Source organism: Alternaria rosae, assembly GCF_020736505.1.
Source record: "Alternaria rosae strain MPI-PUGE-AT-0040 chromosome Unknown BKA58scaffold_9, whole genome shotgun sequence".
In the NCBI taxonomy this organism is placed as follows: domain Eukaryota; kingdom Fungi; phylum Ascomycota; class Dothideomycetes; order Pleosporales; family Pleosporaceae; genus Alternaria; species Alternaria rosae.
Window position 1 is genome coordinate 887,730 of NW_025763578.1, and position 15,397 is coordinate 903,126.

The following is a 15,397-nucleotide window of genomic DNA, read 5'->3' on the forward strand; positions in this document are numbered from 1 at the left end:
CCGGCAGACGATGGGGAGCGGGCAGTCAGCGGCGTGAGTCGTTGTCAGCCGCAGAAGCACCGTCCACATGCTCGAGCGCTCACCGCATGCGGGGCGATGCGCATAGGTGATGGCGCAATGTCCGGTGAGGTCTCAGAGCCCACAAAAAGAAACTCCTAGCGAATGTGACAGCTTGCAGGTAATGGTTCGCATGATGTGCGATGCGCGCGCTCCCGTCGTGGCTCGATGTAGGGCTGCGACGGCGCGGTGTGCCCATCACGTCTGCGGAGAGGGTACCTAGGTAAGGCAGACAGACTTCGCGCAGACAGGCACTGCCCGACGGCGCCCGTATGTATTTAGTCACTGCCAAAGCGGATTTGAAACACATGGTCCAACGTGCGGTCGGTTGAGGTGGTGCGATTGGATTGACGTCATCGGCTTCAGGGTGCCTCGAGCCTTGTGGGCAGGCCAGAATCAAGTCTTCTGACGGGGTCCGCTATTCCTGACACTTGACGTCGTCTGCCCTACTCGCGTTCACCCTCTTATTACCCCACCTCGTTTGCTATCGCAGTCTGCCAGCAGTGCGCTTCCCCAACGATAGTGAGCGTGTTGATCAACACTCTCGCCAATCACCCAGCCCCGCCGGCTCGCGATCGACGCCTGCGAGTACCCGCCCTCGCTCAGCCGTTCACAGTCACCCCCAGCAGCGAGTCACCGCGACTGGCTACGTAGGCGAGCACCCGACGCCAGAGTCTACCAACATCCCCTATCCTCTATCTCTCTCTCCTGCATTGCATTGCATTGCGCCCACTTCGGAGCCACTGTCAACTTACCCCTCCACTTCACTTCTTACGACTCCACGCCGCACCATGTCGGTCATCTACAAGAGGAGCGAGCGCGACCGCGAGTGGGACACCACGTCGACGCGCACCGGTGCCACTGGCTATACCACGGTGCGGCGCTACAAGGTGCCCGACCACAGCCTCGAGGAAGACACGTACGAGACCGAGATGCGCATGGTCCACCGTGGGCGCGACGACTTCGACGACCGTCGCTCCGTCAAGGACTATCATATTGAGCGCCATGAACAACCCGCTCCCGCGCGCGAAGTGAGACACTACCACTACGCTGAACGTGAGCGCGAAGTCTCGCCCCAGCGTTCCGAGTATCGCATCCAGCGCGAATACGAGCGCTCCCCCTCACCCGCGCGCACCGAGATCCGCATTTCCCGCGACTACGACCGCGAGCGCGAGATCTTCCCACGGGAGCAGCCCTATGAATTGGAGAAGTACTCAAGGTCTACTGAGTATTTCCGCCCCGAGCCGCTGCCCCAACCCCCACCACCCCAGCCCCAGTCCATCTACATCCGCAATGAGGCCCCCCAGCCCCAGCCCATGCAACATATGCAGATGCAGATGCAGCCTATTATTATCCGGGAGGAAGCCCCTCAACCCATCATCATCCGCGAGCGCGTACAAGAGCCATCCTATGAGCTTGTTGAACGTACTGAAGAAGACAGACAGGTTGCTCGTCCGCAGCGCCACGAGGAAGATTACTACTACGAGCGCAGAGTAAAGGAAATCGATCGTGGTGGCCGCTACGACGAGCGATACGCCGACGAGCGTGAATACGACCACCGATGGGGAGATAAGAACTACTACAGCGACGACGACATCTACATCCACAAGGAAAAGGATACCTGGGGCGGAAGCGAGACCCGCACCAAACGTGACGTTGCTGCAGGTGCTCTTGCTGGAGTCGCTGCAGGACAAATTATCAGACATCACCGCAAGAGAAAGGGTGAAGCCGCTGGAGGCAACATTGGCAATGCCCTTGGCTACGGCACGCTCGGCGCTGTGAGTGCTGTGGCTCTCGATAGATTTAACAACCGTGATAGATCTCGGTCTGTTTCTTCTGATCGTGGCAGGGGCAGCCGCCGTGCCAAATCTCGCCACCGCAGCAAGTCGAGGGTGAAGGAGCTGGGCACGCTTGCTGCCCTTGCCGGTGTTGGAGCTCTCGCCTACGCTGCCGGACAGAGGAACAAGAACAAGGTGGTCAAAGAGGAGACGGTCACGGTCATAGAAGATCGGCACCGAAGCCGGTCACGTCATGGAGGCAGATCGCGTTCTAGGAAGAGCCGAAGAAGATCCAGGTCCGCCTCAGTGGCTGATGACAGGGGTAGGTCTCGTAGCACGAGCAAACACCTAGACCCTGAGCATCGCAGCAACAGAGCAGCGCAAGTTGGTCTTGCCTCTGCTGCTGTAGCCGGTCTTGCGGCACGTAGCCGCAGCAAGTCTCGAAAGCGCAAGGGCAAGCGCTCACCCAGCCGGATCCGACAGGGTGTGCCAATTGCTGCCGCTGGCGTTGCCGGCGCAGCTGTCACTGGACTTTATGAGAAACGCAAGGCTAAGAAGGAGGCTAGGGCGGCATCGCGGTCCAAGTCAAGGTCGCGCTCAAGGTCCAGGTCAGTCCTCTCCCGCCTTACCGGACGCAACCGCAGCAGACGTGGAAGTACAGTGAGTGAACCTGTTTTAGTAGAGTACGGTGGTGATCCAGTGTACACCGATCGCGCCAGAAGCCGCAGTCGAAGCCGGGACCGAAGCCGTGCGCACCGTAGACGGCGAAGCTCTTCTTCCTCCGGTGGTCGGCATGGAAGCCGGAGTCGAAGCCGCAGCAAGAGTCGAGCACGAACGGTCGCGGAGACGGCGGCGGTTGCTGGTGTGGCTGGTTTGGCTGCTCATGAAGCAGCGAAGCGGCGCGACCGTAAGAAGGCCGAAAAGGAAGCCGAACGACGACGTGAGTCCACCCCACGCCCACACCGCAATTAGCATACTCAACATCACCAGGCGAGGAGGACTCAGCCTACTCCACAGGCACCTACAGTCCCTATGATAGTCCCACGCCCTCCAGTGCCACCACTGCCCATCCTAACGACTCCCGCTACTTCCCTGAGACGAACTACTTTCCCCCTCCCCCTAGTGCTCCAGTAGACCCCAACCCTAACCTCAACTTCAATCCCAACACCAACAACCCTTATCCTCCGTATAATCCAGCAGATTTCCCTCCGCCTCCCCAGAGCGCATACGAGCCAAACCATCCCTCACATTTCGTCAACCCACCACACGACGACCTGCATCTCGGCAACCCATACGCACCCCAGCACCAACAACAACAACAACAACACGAACCCTACTACGGCCAGCCACGACGTGGGGGTGACAATGTGAGTGCTCCAGTTCCTGATGGCGGTAAAGAGCACCATAACTTTGCGTCTTCGCGTGGTGGGTGGAGGCCGCTGCCTGCCCATGAATCTAAACAATTTGCTAATACTACAAAAGGTCCCGTAGACGATCCACCTAGCCCCAGTCCATCTCCGGAAGAGGAGAAGAGCGTTCATTTCGACTTGAATCCACAAGAACAAGAGGTGCCCTCACGAGAGTCTTCATCCGATTCCGATTCCGAAAGACAACACAGACATCGAGACGATCACAGTCACAAGCGACACAGGCGACGCGAGGATGACGAACGATCAGATGCTACTAGAGCGTCTGGCAGGGCCCGGAAGAGGCGCCACCGCTCTGAGAGTCCTGGGTCAGACGCATCTGATGCTACCATTGAACTGCCACCGCGCTTCGACGAGAAGGGGCGGCAGCAGCCCGAAGACCCACTGGCGGAGAAGTTGGAGAGTATTCTGCAAAACATTTTTCGATAGCGTCTCTTGTTCTAGCAATTCTCTCTTTCTTCTTCGGGTATATCCTTTTGCTTTACAAAGGCACCTAATACATGTTTCTGGCTTTTCCTTTTTTTTTCTTTCTTTGGGGGTTTCCGGGCGTTCCGAGATGGGTTGGATCATGAAGACGAAGTTACGATATCACTGCATTGATTTGTATTCCTGTAATCATGCCTAATACTCTTTCCTTCGTACAATCTATTATGAATGTTATGTTTTTAATGTTTGCAAGACTGTATCGACTGCCAAATGTTCCATCGTGACTGCCTGTCTTGAGAGACTACGAAAGCAGAGGTGAAGTCGCCATGGGACGCGCCTTCCTTGTTACACCTCAGGGTCGCCGTGGCTGCTCCTTCTGTAGACGTCCCAGCTTGGCACATGGATAAACTTCACCTTCACCCTCACACCCTCATCGCTTCAGCCACACCTTCCTCTCGTTATCGCATCAATCCTTCACATCACTCCACAGCTGTCTCGCTCAATCCCAACAACATGGTTGCGCTACGCTGCTTCTCAGTCTTTGCCGCGCTGTTGACGGTTCTAGCAACAACAACACTTTCCGCTGCTGCTGAATCGCCCTTTCTATGCACTGGGTAAGCTGGGAGACTCGTCTTCAGCAGGACCAGTAACGCTAATGCGCGCAGTGGTTCCATCTACTTCACCGGCCATACGGTCGATAGCCTGCTGTTCCAGAACCCGGATCTCTATCACGACCTCTATGTTTTCAAATGCGTCACAACCGTCGTCTTCACAGCGGATAGTGGTGGTGAAGCAGCCAACAATACTCGTGTGCAACAGCTAGAGCGCGGCCTTGAAGATGCTTACAAGTTCATGTCCGACGTGTCTTCTGTTAGGCCGGATGGCATGCAGTCCAGGTCCTATTTGAATGAGGAAGCACAACGTGAGGCGCCGCAGGAGCTTCTCATGCTGCACAACGAGACTGACCAGTACATTGCAGTTGGTAACGAGACCACGGTTCAGATCGGCAAACACACTATCGTCGCTTCTTCTCTACTTGGCCTATCGAACGCACAGATCCTCTACCTTCGTCTCCCGGACAGTACATACTTCGGGCAAGGGTACAAGGCTTACGGCGAAGAGTCACTCAAGAAGTTGTACAGCGCAGACATCTCGGAGATTACCACTACCGACGGGAAGGCCACGTACACGATCGACGATCTGAAGGACATCATCGCGACGATTCTTCGCGGTCGCTTAGCTAAGGATATCCGCGTGATGAACTACCAGTCGGCTCTTTCTACCGATGATTACGATGATCAGCTGGATCACGCCGACCGTGTCGTCTCTGCTAAGCTTGTAATGGACGTCGTGGAAGAGGAGGAGATCGGAGGAAACGTCACGGCGTAAGTTTGATTTCACGGTTTCTTCAAGGCACGCATGCTAACGGTGTCAGGTATGCATGCGACTCACTGCGTATACTGTCAACCAACAACCTCCACAGCCCGGACTACATCAAGAAGGTCGATGCGTTTTTCGAGTACGCTAAGCGTGATCCCGACATGGTAAGTTGAAGACGCACTGTGCAGTCCCGTGTACCTAAAGTAGTTCACTGCTAACTGAATCCAGTGCCAGAGTCTAGATGATTGTGGTCAGCGGTGCCAGAACATCAAAGATGTCTCCAAGGTCAATTATGACGAGGTGAATCATGTCGCTGAGTTTCTGAAGCGGGAGTACTACATCCGAATAGACACTGATGCCAGACACGGGAACATGTACTAGTACAGTTATAGCCAGGGATGATATGAGAAACTTTGCTCCATGATGGAAAGAATATTGTGGTGGATTGCGAGATGCTACATAGGATAGATACCATATGAGGAATGAAGTCATATGCCCACTACGCCATCGACACCTTCAATGCAAAACAAGAAAAGCTCACGCCTCCTCCTTCTTCCAGCCCGTCTTACGTTTGGTGTCAAATTCAGACGGACTCAGCCTTCGTGCAGTAGGCTCTTGCCCTGAAGGAGACCGAGGTGGCGAGACGTCCTTCTTCTCTTCTTCTTCTGCTTCCCAAGCCCTCCGCTTCTCCAACAGCGCTTGCAGCTTAGGATCAACACCTATGCGCTCCGGCACGGGCGGTGGCGCCTTCCTCGTCTCGCTCGTCCTCCTCAACCCAGCCCTCGAGTCCATAGCAGCCGGTTTCACAGGTGGGACCTGGCCCCTAACCTCCCTCACAACAGGGACGTCAGAAGCTGCAATAGCGCCACCAAGACGCGCAAATGGCGCCGGGCTCGTGGGTGACATGGGTATTCCAGACGTTGTAGGTGTGTCGGGGATGTCTTGAGATTCGTGGATAGGCACACGGCGCCCGCCCATTGTGAAACGACCAATCTTTTGGTCGCCAACAGCAGGGAGAGAGTAGTTGATTTCTTTTGGTGTGGGCTTGGGTGCTGGAGGGGGTCGGGGAGCGGATTTGCTGACGGCGGGTTTGGGGGCTGGGGCTGGGGGCGCAGGTGGTGTGGCGGGTGGTGATGGCGGTGCGGCAGTCCTTGATCGAAGCTGTGGAAGAGTGAAGTTAGTGACTGATGTCGACATGATATAGCACTTGAACTTACTAGATCCTCTTGGTACTTCCTTTCCTGCTCCCATTTTGCAGACTCCCTCAAAGCTCGCTGCAACGCCTCCTCCTCCTCCCTCTTCTTCCTTTCTTCTTCTTCCTTGGTTTTTTGGATCATGAGCTGCATATCTCGCTCCAATTGCTCGTCTGCCATTCTCTTCTCATATTCCCTCCGGCTTTTCTCAAAGGCTTCTCTCTCTTCTGCCATCTTCTTTTCATGATCTCTGCGGCTTTTCAGCAAAGCCTGTTCTTCTTCAGCCATCTTTCTCTCGTGTTCCCTACGCTTTCTCGCAATGGCCTCTTCCTCGGCTTCTTTCTCGGCCCGCCGCCGCCTCTCTTCCGCCTCCCTACGGTCTCTCTCCATAGCTTCTTCCTCGTCCCGCCGTCTTTGCTCCGCTTCCCGGCGGCGTTTCTCCATAGCTTCTTCTTCGGCTTTCCGTTCCGCCCGACGTTTTCGTTCTGCTTCGCGGCGGCGTTTCTCCGTAGCCTCTTCTTCGGCCCTCTGTTCCGCCCGACGTCTTTGTTCGGCCTCCCTGCGGCTTTTCTCCCTGGCCTCTTCCTCAGCTCGCTGCTTTTGGTCCGCTTCCCGGCGGCTTCTGTCCCTGGCTTCTTCTTCGGCTTGTTGCTGAGCCCGTCGTCTTTCTTCTGCCTGCCGACGGTTCTTCTCGAGAAGTTCTCTCTCTCCACGGCGTAATGCTTCTGCGGCTTCTTCGTTTTCTCGGCGTTTGAATTCTCTTTCTCGTTCCTCGTCACGGCGTATGGCGGCTTCTTCGTTGTCGCGGAGACATCTATTGCAAATTCCGTTCTGGTCTCTGGTTTTTACAATGCAGCGATCTTTTGTCCTGGGGTTGTCACGGTCACAGGGGACGGTGGTCCTCTCGAAGTAGGGGCAGTTGTAAGTGTCGGCATGATCATCTTGTTTGTGACCGCATTCGAGTATCGTGATTGTGTACTTGCACATGCTGGGCGAAGATGTGGGTGAGCCACGAGACGAACGCGGGTGCAGGTCGGCAGCGTAATAGTGGGGTAGAGCGAAGGGATGTTGAAGGAGATCAGGAAAGGCTATGATAGCAGCAATTGATACTTATACGGCGTAGATGTTGACCGCCCCCTTATACTAGTGAAGTGCTGCATGAGTGATGTACACGTACACGTAGTTGCATCATATGACTCTGAAACATGGCTGGAAGAAGCGGCCGGTGTTGTAAGCCTGTGATGATACCGAATTGACAGTGCAAACGTTAGTACAACTCATCAAACGGCAAGTCAGCTTGCGTCCGCGCAGAGCGCCGTCAATGAGGCGAACAGCGGCCGATTGGTCAGACACAATGGCTAGGGTATGTTTCCACCTACGGCGGCACAGAGGGAAGAATCCTATGCGTCTCTCAGTCCACCGACTGCTACTCCTAAGGATGCAATGTCGCGAGGTGCCCCCAGCGTGTGTGTTAGCAGACCCACAGTTTCATCAGACGTGGTTGACCGCCGTAGGCGCATTCCACGAGCATCGATGCGGCTCTGTACCGAGCCATTTTTTGCTCAGAGACTGATACGGGACGTTGCCAACAAAGGAATCCGCAGGCTAGACTGCCGCGGATGCCAGAGAAAAATGAAGCTTCCGCAGTGCGCAGCAGCGACAAAACGCACGACGACGGTGTCGGTGGGGATAGCTACGTGGCGAGCTCGACTGTACTGGGCATGGCTCGCTGCAGCAAAGGCGGTAATGTGTTTCAAGCAGCAAAGATCGTGGATCCATGTAGCTACGGGAGAGCGGCGATCAGGTAATGCTATCGATCACGCACAACATGAAGCGATGCTTGGGATGACCTGAACTATGCGGAGAAGGAGTGAGGAAGCGTAGAAGGTACGACAGAGTGGAGATGTTGGACGCAGCCAATCAGAGGCGGCTGATTGCAATGACCCCTGCACATTTACTTGGCACTTCGGATGAGCTTCATCGTTGACATCTTCAATCGACGCCATCGCCCCCAGCCCGCAGCACAATCCACCATGGCCTCAAGACTCGTCCCCTTTGCATGCAGGATTGCCCCACGGGCCTCGCGACAGTTCCAGAGGGCTCAATGGCGGGCTTTCAGCGTTTCGCGACCGTCATGGAACGAGAGCGGCTCGCTCAATGTCGTATGTATTTGATTCATCTTGCGCTGGAAGCCGAGCTAATACGCCTGTAGCACCGCGACACGCCTCAAAATAACCTCAAAATCCCATTCAAATTTACACCACAAAATGAGGAACTCATCCAAGAGATCGTCTCCCGATACCCCTCCCAATACAAGAAGGCCGCCGTAATGCCGCTCCTCGACCTCGGACAACGCCAGCACGGATTCTGCAGCATCAGCGTCATGAACGAGGTTGCGCGGATACTGGAGATGCCGCCAATGCGTGTATACGAGGTTGCGACTTTCTACACCATGTACAACCGGGACCCCGTGGGCAAGTTCCACGTCCAGGTCTGCACAACTGTGAGTAGGCACCATAGTCGGCGTTGAGGGCCGCAGCTGACAGGATCAAGACCCCATGCATGCTTTGCGACAGTGATTCCGTTATGAAGGCTTGCGAAGACGTATTGGGCGTACACCACGGCGAGACCACCGCAGACGGCCTCTTCACTTTCTCCGAGGTGGAATGCCTTGGTGCATGTGCGAACGCGCCCATGGTTCAGATCAACGACGACTACTACGAGGACCTCACATACGACTCGACAGTCAACCTGCTCAAGGCCCTCAAGGCCGCTGAACAAACTACCGGTGCGCAGCCTGGAGGCAAGGGTCTGGCATCTGGCAAGGGATCGCTGAACGTAGAGGCCGGCGCTGGTGAAGCTCTTGCTAACGAGCAGGGACGCCAATATGCGGCTGGCGGCCTCAAGCTGCCATCGCCGGGGCCATTGAGCGGAAGGAAGAGCTGTGAGCCAGCTGCTGGATTGACTTGCTTGACAAGCGAGCCCTGGGGTAACGAGACCCTGCGGAAGGACGGCGAGCTATAGAGGGTCTTTGTAAATACTGTAACATCTTCCCTTGCATTCGGAGTAAACGTCTTGGGGGCTGGCTCATCTCCCAACAGCACCATGTAGACCATCTCAAACGTCACATCAGTTCAACAACTTGCGTGATCATATGTCACATGTGAATCTTTGCTCCAATCAATTTTCCGCGCGCTTCACATTCAGATACCAAATACTTTTAGACCAGTGACTCCTCACCAGTTCGTACGACGACTACTGGACACGTAGAATACTATTTATCTATTTCCATATCCTGCTTCAACTCCGGAAGTCATTCGGTCACTCGGTCACCCGAATATCTCTATAGGAATCCAGCGACCACCAACCCCAACATCATGCACTTCCCCATCCAACCCGTCGCTGTACTATCCTACCTCCTCGTACTAGTCACGGCAACTACAGCTCTCAACCAGATATCCCCTTCAACACTATCCACACTCCCTTTCCGCTCTGTCACCGACACAGTCCGAGACTAAACGCCGACGAACGTCACCACAGCCGCCAAGAAACGATGTAACGTATGCATTGACAAGCTCAACACGTGTCACAATGTAAACATTCCAGATTCTTCTCCTGCGCATGGAGACACATATTTACATCACTATTAGAGAGGAAAGAAAAGCTGAGAATACTGCCGCAACGAGCAGTGTGATATTTCTTATAGCTTTTGTCATGGATGCAAGGGCATGTAAGTATTTCTATTGGCATTCCGAGAGAATGTGTAGATCGGCACTGATAGACGACAGTACTTGTCCTGAACGTGATGGACGTCGTGGTGAAGCGTTTGAATAACAGGCTTGGAAAGATGATTGGCTGTGCGGTGAGAAGGAGAGGTTAGTGTCGACATGTGCTCTTGTTTTACTTGTGCGTTGGGGATCTGAGGACATACTATGACGTGCGTGAATTCGGCGGTATATATCCACTCTTCTACACGTCGAGGGCCAGTGTTGATGTAAAGCAGTTCAGTTATTCCCGATTTCTCATTGGCAATCATCAACTATCTATGTTGTACAAGCCATGCCATATCATGTCCGTTTGTCGGACGCGAATGTGCTTCTATGTATGATCCATGACCGCTCGTCTCCGAATTCATTTTCGACTCTATAGAAGAGGAAGGAAAAAATGCATGCAATACTGTGCAATTTGCAATGACTCAAACCCTGTCAAACGCCTTCGCTATATCCATGGGAGGTCGTTCCCAAATCAGACCCTCGGGCCGTGCTGATCCTTCCCAAATGCAATGCTCGTATTTTGTATCAATCGCTATCGTTGACGTTATACAATGCCACTCGCTGTCGGTGGACGGTTTCATGTATCTTTTTTTCTCTTCGAAAGAGCCCTCATAATGTCACATTTGCTGTCAATGCCTTCTGCCATAGTCCGTTTCGACGATGGTGAAGTTAGGACTGTCTGTCCTACAAGAAGCCCGAGTTCCACTTGCCCATGAGCAGGTCTCGTGTCATCTCGAAGCTGAGCCAACTGCTAGCCATGCTAGGTGCGACCTTGAGAAGGTTGGGCACAATGCCCTTGTATAGACCCCGGAAGCCTTCTGTCTTGATGATCTGCTTGATAGCGTCACCAATTCCCGCGTACTGGTATCCCATGCCGCTCATAGTGTTGATCTGGAATCTCCGCCGCAAGACATCGAAGGGGTATGTGATGGTTTGCGCCACAGCACCGGAGACAGCACCCGCTCCCAGTTTGCCAATAGCACCCGGGTCTTTCTGACCCTCGCGTGTGAACTTGGTACGGGCGATCTCATACACCATGAAGTTAAGGCCAACATACGGTGCCACACCAGCCACTGTGGGAAGGATGCCACGGTATAGCGCCGGAAAACCGCCCTCAGTCTTGTACATAGTTGTAAGCAGTGCCCACATGCCCGGTAGCTTCTGGCCAGCCTCCCGCTTGAGATCAGAGAACGATGCGGACTGAATGGATAGGCGTGTTCGGACGATATCGAGTGGGTACGTAAACGTGACGGAGGTGATACCAGCAAGACCACCGCAGAGTAGTCGCTGGTAGGCATCGAGTGGAGCGCCTGGTTCGCTCTCGAAGAACTAGAGCAAGTTAGCTAGGAGACTTAGGGACAAACCATGCCCAGCGCGGTCTTGTTGGAGCTTTGTCTTTGTGTTTCTCTCCACCGCTTTCTTCGAGCTTTGCAACTGTCCAACTGTCCAGCTCCAAGATCTTTACCAACTTACCAACTTACCGCCCCCTATCATTCGTTCGCCTTCACCTTGTCACATCCTCCCCAATGTTTGAAAAACAAGTCGCTCGCTAAAACCAAGCAAACGCTAAAGAGAAGAAAGCAAACTTACCCGCTTGTAGACGTTGTATGCGCTGAACTGTACCGCCGAGTATGGTACAATCCGTATGCAGTTGGTACCGTTTCCGGCCATGAACCCTCTCCATCCCTCTTCCCTCCACATCTTAGCCAGGGCCTTGGGTACCGACATTTTGTATTCTTCGCGACCAACGCTCTGGATTTGGAATAGAATCTTTAGGCGTTCAAGCGGCGAGACGACGGTTCGTGAGACGGCGCCAGCTACGCCGCCGGCGACGAAGGAAGCCAGGACTGGCTGCGCAAAGACTTGACGTACGCGCTCGAGGCTAGTGATGTCGGGCGTGCCGAGGGGCTGCGATGAGGGGTCAATTGATTTCCTGCGACTAGGGATTCCACCTTGACTCACTTTTATGCCCTTGCCCGGTTCGTCGCTCATGATGGCGGGCGGCTGCGATTGCGGCTTCTCGGATGGTTTCGACATGACGTCGGTTGACGTTACTCTGAACGCGACGCTGTTGCTCTAAAAAGCAGGGGTTTGTTGTCCGAGCAAGGACAAGTTCTATCGACGGAAAGAAAAGGTCGCGCGACGTAATGTCGAGGTCATCGGAAGTTGGTATTGCGGAGGTGAAGACAGATTTCCGGCCGTATGAGGTGAGCAGAACTTGTCGAGGAGCGGTGAATTCGATCTTCCATGCAAGGCAGCTTTCAGGTGAGTGTTTGTATGTGTAGTCGCGCGTGTGTCATGGGCGTCGCTTCTCGGTAGGGTTGTCGTGTTTGGATCGTCTCTGGTAGCGGAGATTTGAGGATACCGCGGGAGGAAAGAGCGAATTTTAGTCTAGCGCCACGAATCGACGAATGCCATCAGCCATGCTTATAACACCCACGGTCCTCGCTGACAGCCCGGGTACTCGCGATCTGATACTTGGCTCTGGTTGACACCTGTCGTCTCCCTCCGGCATCAGCCCCTTGACGGGGCTGGCTGCGAGCCGCCATGATTCGACGCGCATCATGGCAACACGTCAGGGGAACACCACCTGGGCAGGGCAGATGCACGCAAACTGGCGTTGCGCCTCAGTCACCCCTTACTAGACGACGCAGTCAGCTGCGCACTGTCACTCCTTCTGCGTCAGCCGTTGTTGGAAACACTATAGGATGCTGTTTTAGAGTTTTGCTGCTCATGATCTTGATAGACTGTATCTGTCATGGATGGGTGTTGTCACATGCGGAATGGTACCGCCCGGGCTCTCCATCACCAGATACTGCGAATGCATCCAAAACGTACGCTCCGATGAGCACACAACCCCACCCCCCAACTGAGATCGCGTGCTCACTAGACTCTGGAGGACAGCGGGGTACAAACGTCGGCCGTGGAGGTTGACATATCGTAATGGTAGATTCGGCGTTCAGAGGTTGAAGACGATAATATCTCGGAGATGACCTCGCATCTCCAGTCCGAGATAATGAGCTATCGCGAACACAGTGATTGTCTTTCAAGTCAAACCTAGGTTGCTTGCAGCATGTTGTTTCCCTGGCTATCGCCACTTCTATTACTTGTGAAAGGGCGCGGACGTAGGGTGGCATGCTAGAAGTCGTTGACGTACGTTATCGATAAGAGTATATAAGTTCTGCGAGGGCGAAGGCGACACACAGCCGTTGCGCCTTCCCCATGCTATCACGTCGTGTATTTCGGCAGCTCACAGATAGCTTGCTACTGGAGTCTTCACATCATCCAGTAGCGCCAGCGTGTTTTGCCTTGAGACACGCGACTCGTGACTCTCACCAATCCAGTCACAGGCTCTCAGATCGACGTGCATCCTCATCTTCAACAAGATGGAAGTCACGCCAAGGCAGGGACTTCTTCTCCAAAGAAGCCAGAGTGCAAGGCTTGAAGAGTCGCGCTGCGTTCAAACTGCTTGAAGTAATTGCGCCTCAGTCTGAGATTGCGCACTGACTAACGTGCCACAGCTTAACACCAAGCACAAGCTTTTCCAACCCGGGCAGACTGTCGTCGATCTCGTATGTTTGTCGCCTTCACTGAAAGCATGATGCTAAAGGACTCCAGGGTTTTGCACCAGGATCATGGTCTCAGGTTCGCCAGATCCATCTACACAAGCTACCCCATCTTAATGTTTTCAGGTTGCTGCAGATCGTACTGCTCCAGAGGGTCGTGTCATAGGTATTGACTTGATACCCGCACAGCCCCCGCGAGGTGTCTCCACCATACAAGGCGACTTCTTGTCGCCTGTAATTCAGGACGAGGTTCGAGCCTATGTGCGAGATCCGGACCTGGGCAGACCCAGAAGACAAGTTTCTGCGAAAGCGAGCGAGGGACTCACTGAAGAAGAGCTAGATGACATGGAAAGAGGGTACATTGACATCGAACGACATGCTCATCTGGAGGGCGCAGAACTCGAACCGATTGGGCGACCAGCAGAAACCAGTGGCAGCGAACAAGATGCTCCGACTAAGCTCTCGTTGAAGGAGAGGGATATACAGCAGGGCAGAGCAGTAGACGTGGTGCTCAGCGACATGTCAGAACCCTGGGACCAAACGGCCGGCTTCTACAAGAAGAGCCTTAGTGACCCATATTTTAGGATGATGAACACCAGCGGAAATGCTTTCAGAGACCACGCCGGCAGCATGGTGGGTGTTCCGCCGATCACTCTTGATTCTACTAAATCTTGTAGGACTTGTGCATGGCCGCGTTGACATTCGCTTTCGACACGCTCAAGACTGGGGGCCACTTCCTCTGCAAGTACTACAAAGGATCAGAGGAAAAGGCGTTCGAGACAAAGCTGAAGCGTCTCTTTGCCAAAGTGTACAGGGAGAAGCCAGAATCGTCACGCGCTGTAGGTTTTCCGGCACGGTTGATGTTCCACACTGACTGGCTCCAGGAATCCAAAGAGGCGTATTTTGTGGCACTGCGCCGCAAAGAGACACCAACGAAGGACGAGGTCTTTGGAGAATGATTAGGGAGACGGCGCCTTACAAAGTGCTTATTACTACTGTATCTCTACATCTTACTTCGGCCCGAGAGGTGCAGATCCCAAGGAGCTGTTGAGCACGTTTTGCTATTACGACCAAGACCATACTCGTCGGCGCCCACATTACGACGTCATGCAGCCACATGGATGTATCACACACACCGAAGGAGCGTTGAGAAGTTAGATCCCGATTAAGGAACCCATCCACACATCGCGTGATGAGCTAGAGCTCGCTTACAAGTCGCAGCATGGGAGCCTATGATGTAGTTACACTCAGTTGCCAAGCTCAGCTTGAATACAACGTGGCGTTTTCAGAAGTGCGCGAGAGGAATAGGTAACAAGTGCATGCATGCTAGAGGAGGAGCGGCGTGCTGCCTCGAAGTGTGAACATGGCCCTGTCGTTCTCAAGAGTCAGTCACATGGCATATGCAGGTGGCGGCGGTTCATTTAGTTGGCGGATAAGAGCCTCAGACCCGGTATTAATGGCAGGCCGTGGTACCTGGTGACGGATCTGGAAGCGTCTCGTCCCATGTTCGGGAGATATGTCAAGCATTTTTGTGGGCCCATGCGACAAGGATGCTGGAGGTGTGAGGTTGCTTAAGGCACTGCATTAGGACATGCTTGCACGCTGGTCCGGTAGGGCGCCATGCGGGATTTGGGGGGTTTTGAAGTTCCTGTGATGATGTTGGGTGCGCTCGTAGAGAAGTGGCCGCGCTGGAACAAAGGGCGAGGACGGCCAACTTGACTCGCTCGGCTGGCCTGAGCTGGGGTTGCATAGCTTCTAGAGCCGAAACCCAAGCTTATCACGAACCGCACGTTTTCT

At 54.2% G+C, this 15,397-nt stretch overlaps 5 protein-coding genes across 5 annotated transcripts; 3 read left to right on the plus strand and 2 right to left on the minus strand.

The window, feature by feature from the left end:
* Positions 1 to 200: 200 nt before the first annotated feature.
* Positions 201 to 5,449, plus strand: BKA58DRAFT_404812 (uncharacterized protein; the record flags this gene model as incomplete). The annotated part of the gene is made up of 8 exons (XM_046171873.1): positions 201 to 280; positions 551 to 2,775; positions 2,826 to 3,260; positions 3,318 to 3,665; positions 4,002 to 4,302; positions 4,354 to 5,073; positions 5,124 to 5,232; positions 5,297 to 5,449. The coding sequence occupies 8 exons, from the start codon at positions 201 to 203 to the stop codon at positions 5,447 to 5,449; spliced, it is 4,371 nt and encodes a 1,456-aa protein (XP_046021977.1).
* A 52-nt stretch (positions 5,450 to 5,501) lies between these two features.
* Positions 5,502 to 7,637, minus strand: BKA58DRAFT_391248 (uncharacterized protein). The gene is made up of 2 exons (XM_046170898.1): positions 6,286 to 7,637; positions 5,502 to 6,229 (listed from the first exon to the last, which is right to left on the minus strand). The coding sequence occupies exons 1-2, from the start codon at positions 7,246 to 7,248 to the stop codon at positions 5,606 to 5,608; spliced, it is 1,587 nt and encodes a 528-aa protein (XP_046021978.1). The 5' UTR covers positions 7,249 to 7,637; the 3' UTR covers positions 5,502 to 5,605.
* A 657-nt stretch (positions 7,638 to 8,294) lies between these two features.
* On the plus strand, positions 8,295 to 9,285 carry BKA58DRAFT_413842 (thioredoxin-like [2Fe-2S] ferredoxin-domain-containing protein; the record flags this gene model as incomplete). Its single annotated transcript, XM_046172450.1, has 3 exons — positions 8,295 to 8,423; positions 8,474 to 8,764; positions 8,815 to 9,285. The coding sequence occupies 3 exons, from the start codon at positions 8,295 to 8,297 to the stop codon at positions 9,283 to 9,285; spliced, it is 891 nt and encodes a 296-aa protein (XP_046021979.1).
* A 953-nt stretch (positions 9,286 to 10,238) lies between these two features.
* BKA58DRAFT_391253 (ADP,ATP carrier protein) lies at positions 10,239 to 12,506 on the minus strand. Its single transcript, XM_046170899.1, has 3 exons — positions 11,997 to 12,506; positions 11,625 to 11,942; positions 10,239 to 11,363 (listed from the first exon to the last, which is right to left on the minus strand). Exons 1-3 carry the CDS (start codon positions 12,069 to 12,071, stop codon positions 10,719 to 10,721), a joined length of 1,038 nt encoding a protein of 345 aa, XP_046021980.1. The 5' UTR covers positions 12,072 to 12,506; the 3' UTR covers positions 10,239 to 10,718.
* A 736-nt stretch (positions 12,507 to 13,242) lies between these two features.
* BKA58DRAFT_366983 (FtsJ-like methyltransferase-domain-containing protein) lies at positions 13,243 to 14,559 on the plus strand (the record flags this gene model as incomplete). The annotated part of the gene is made up of 5 exons (XM_046168901.1): positions 13,243 to 13,508; positions 13,556 to 13,606; positions 13,653 to 13,679; positions 13,727 to 14,233; positions 14,278 to 14,559. The coding sequence occupies exons 1-5, from the start codon at positions 13,257 to 13,259 to the stop codon at positions 14,557 to 14,559; spliced, it is 1,119 nt and encodes a 372-aa protein (XP_046021981.1). The 5' UTR covers positions 13,243 to 13,256.
* Positions 14,560 to 15,397: the final 838 nt, after the last annotated feature.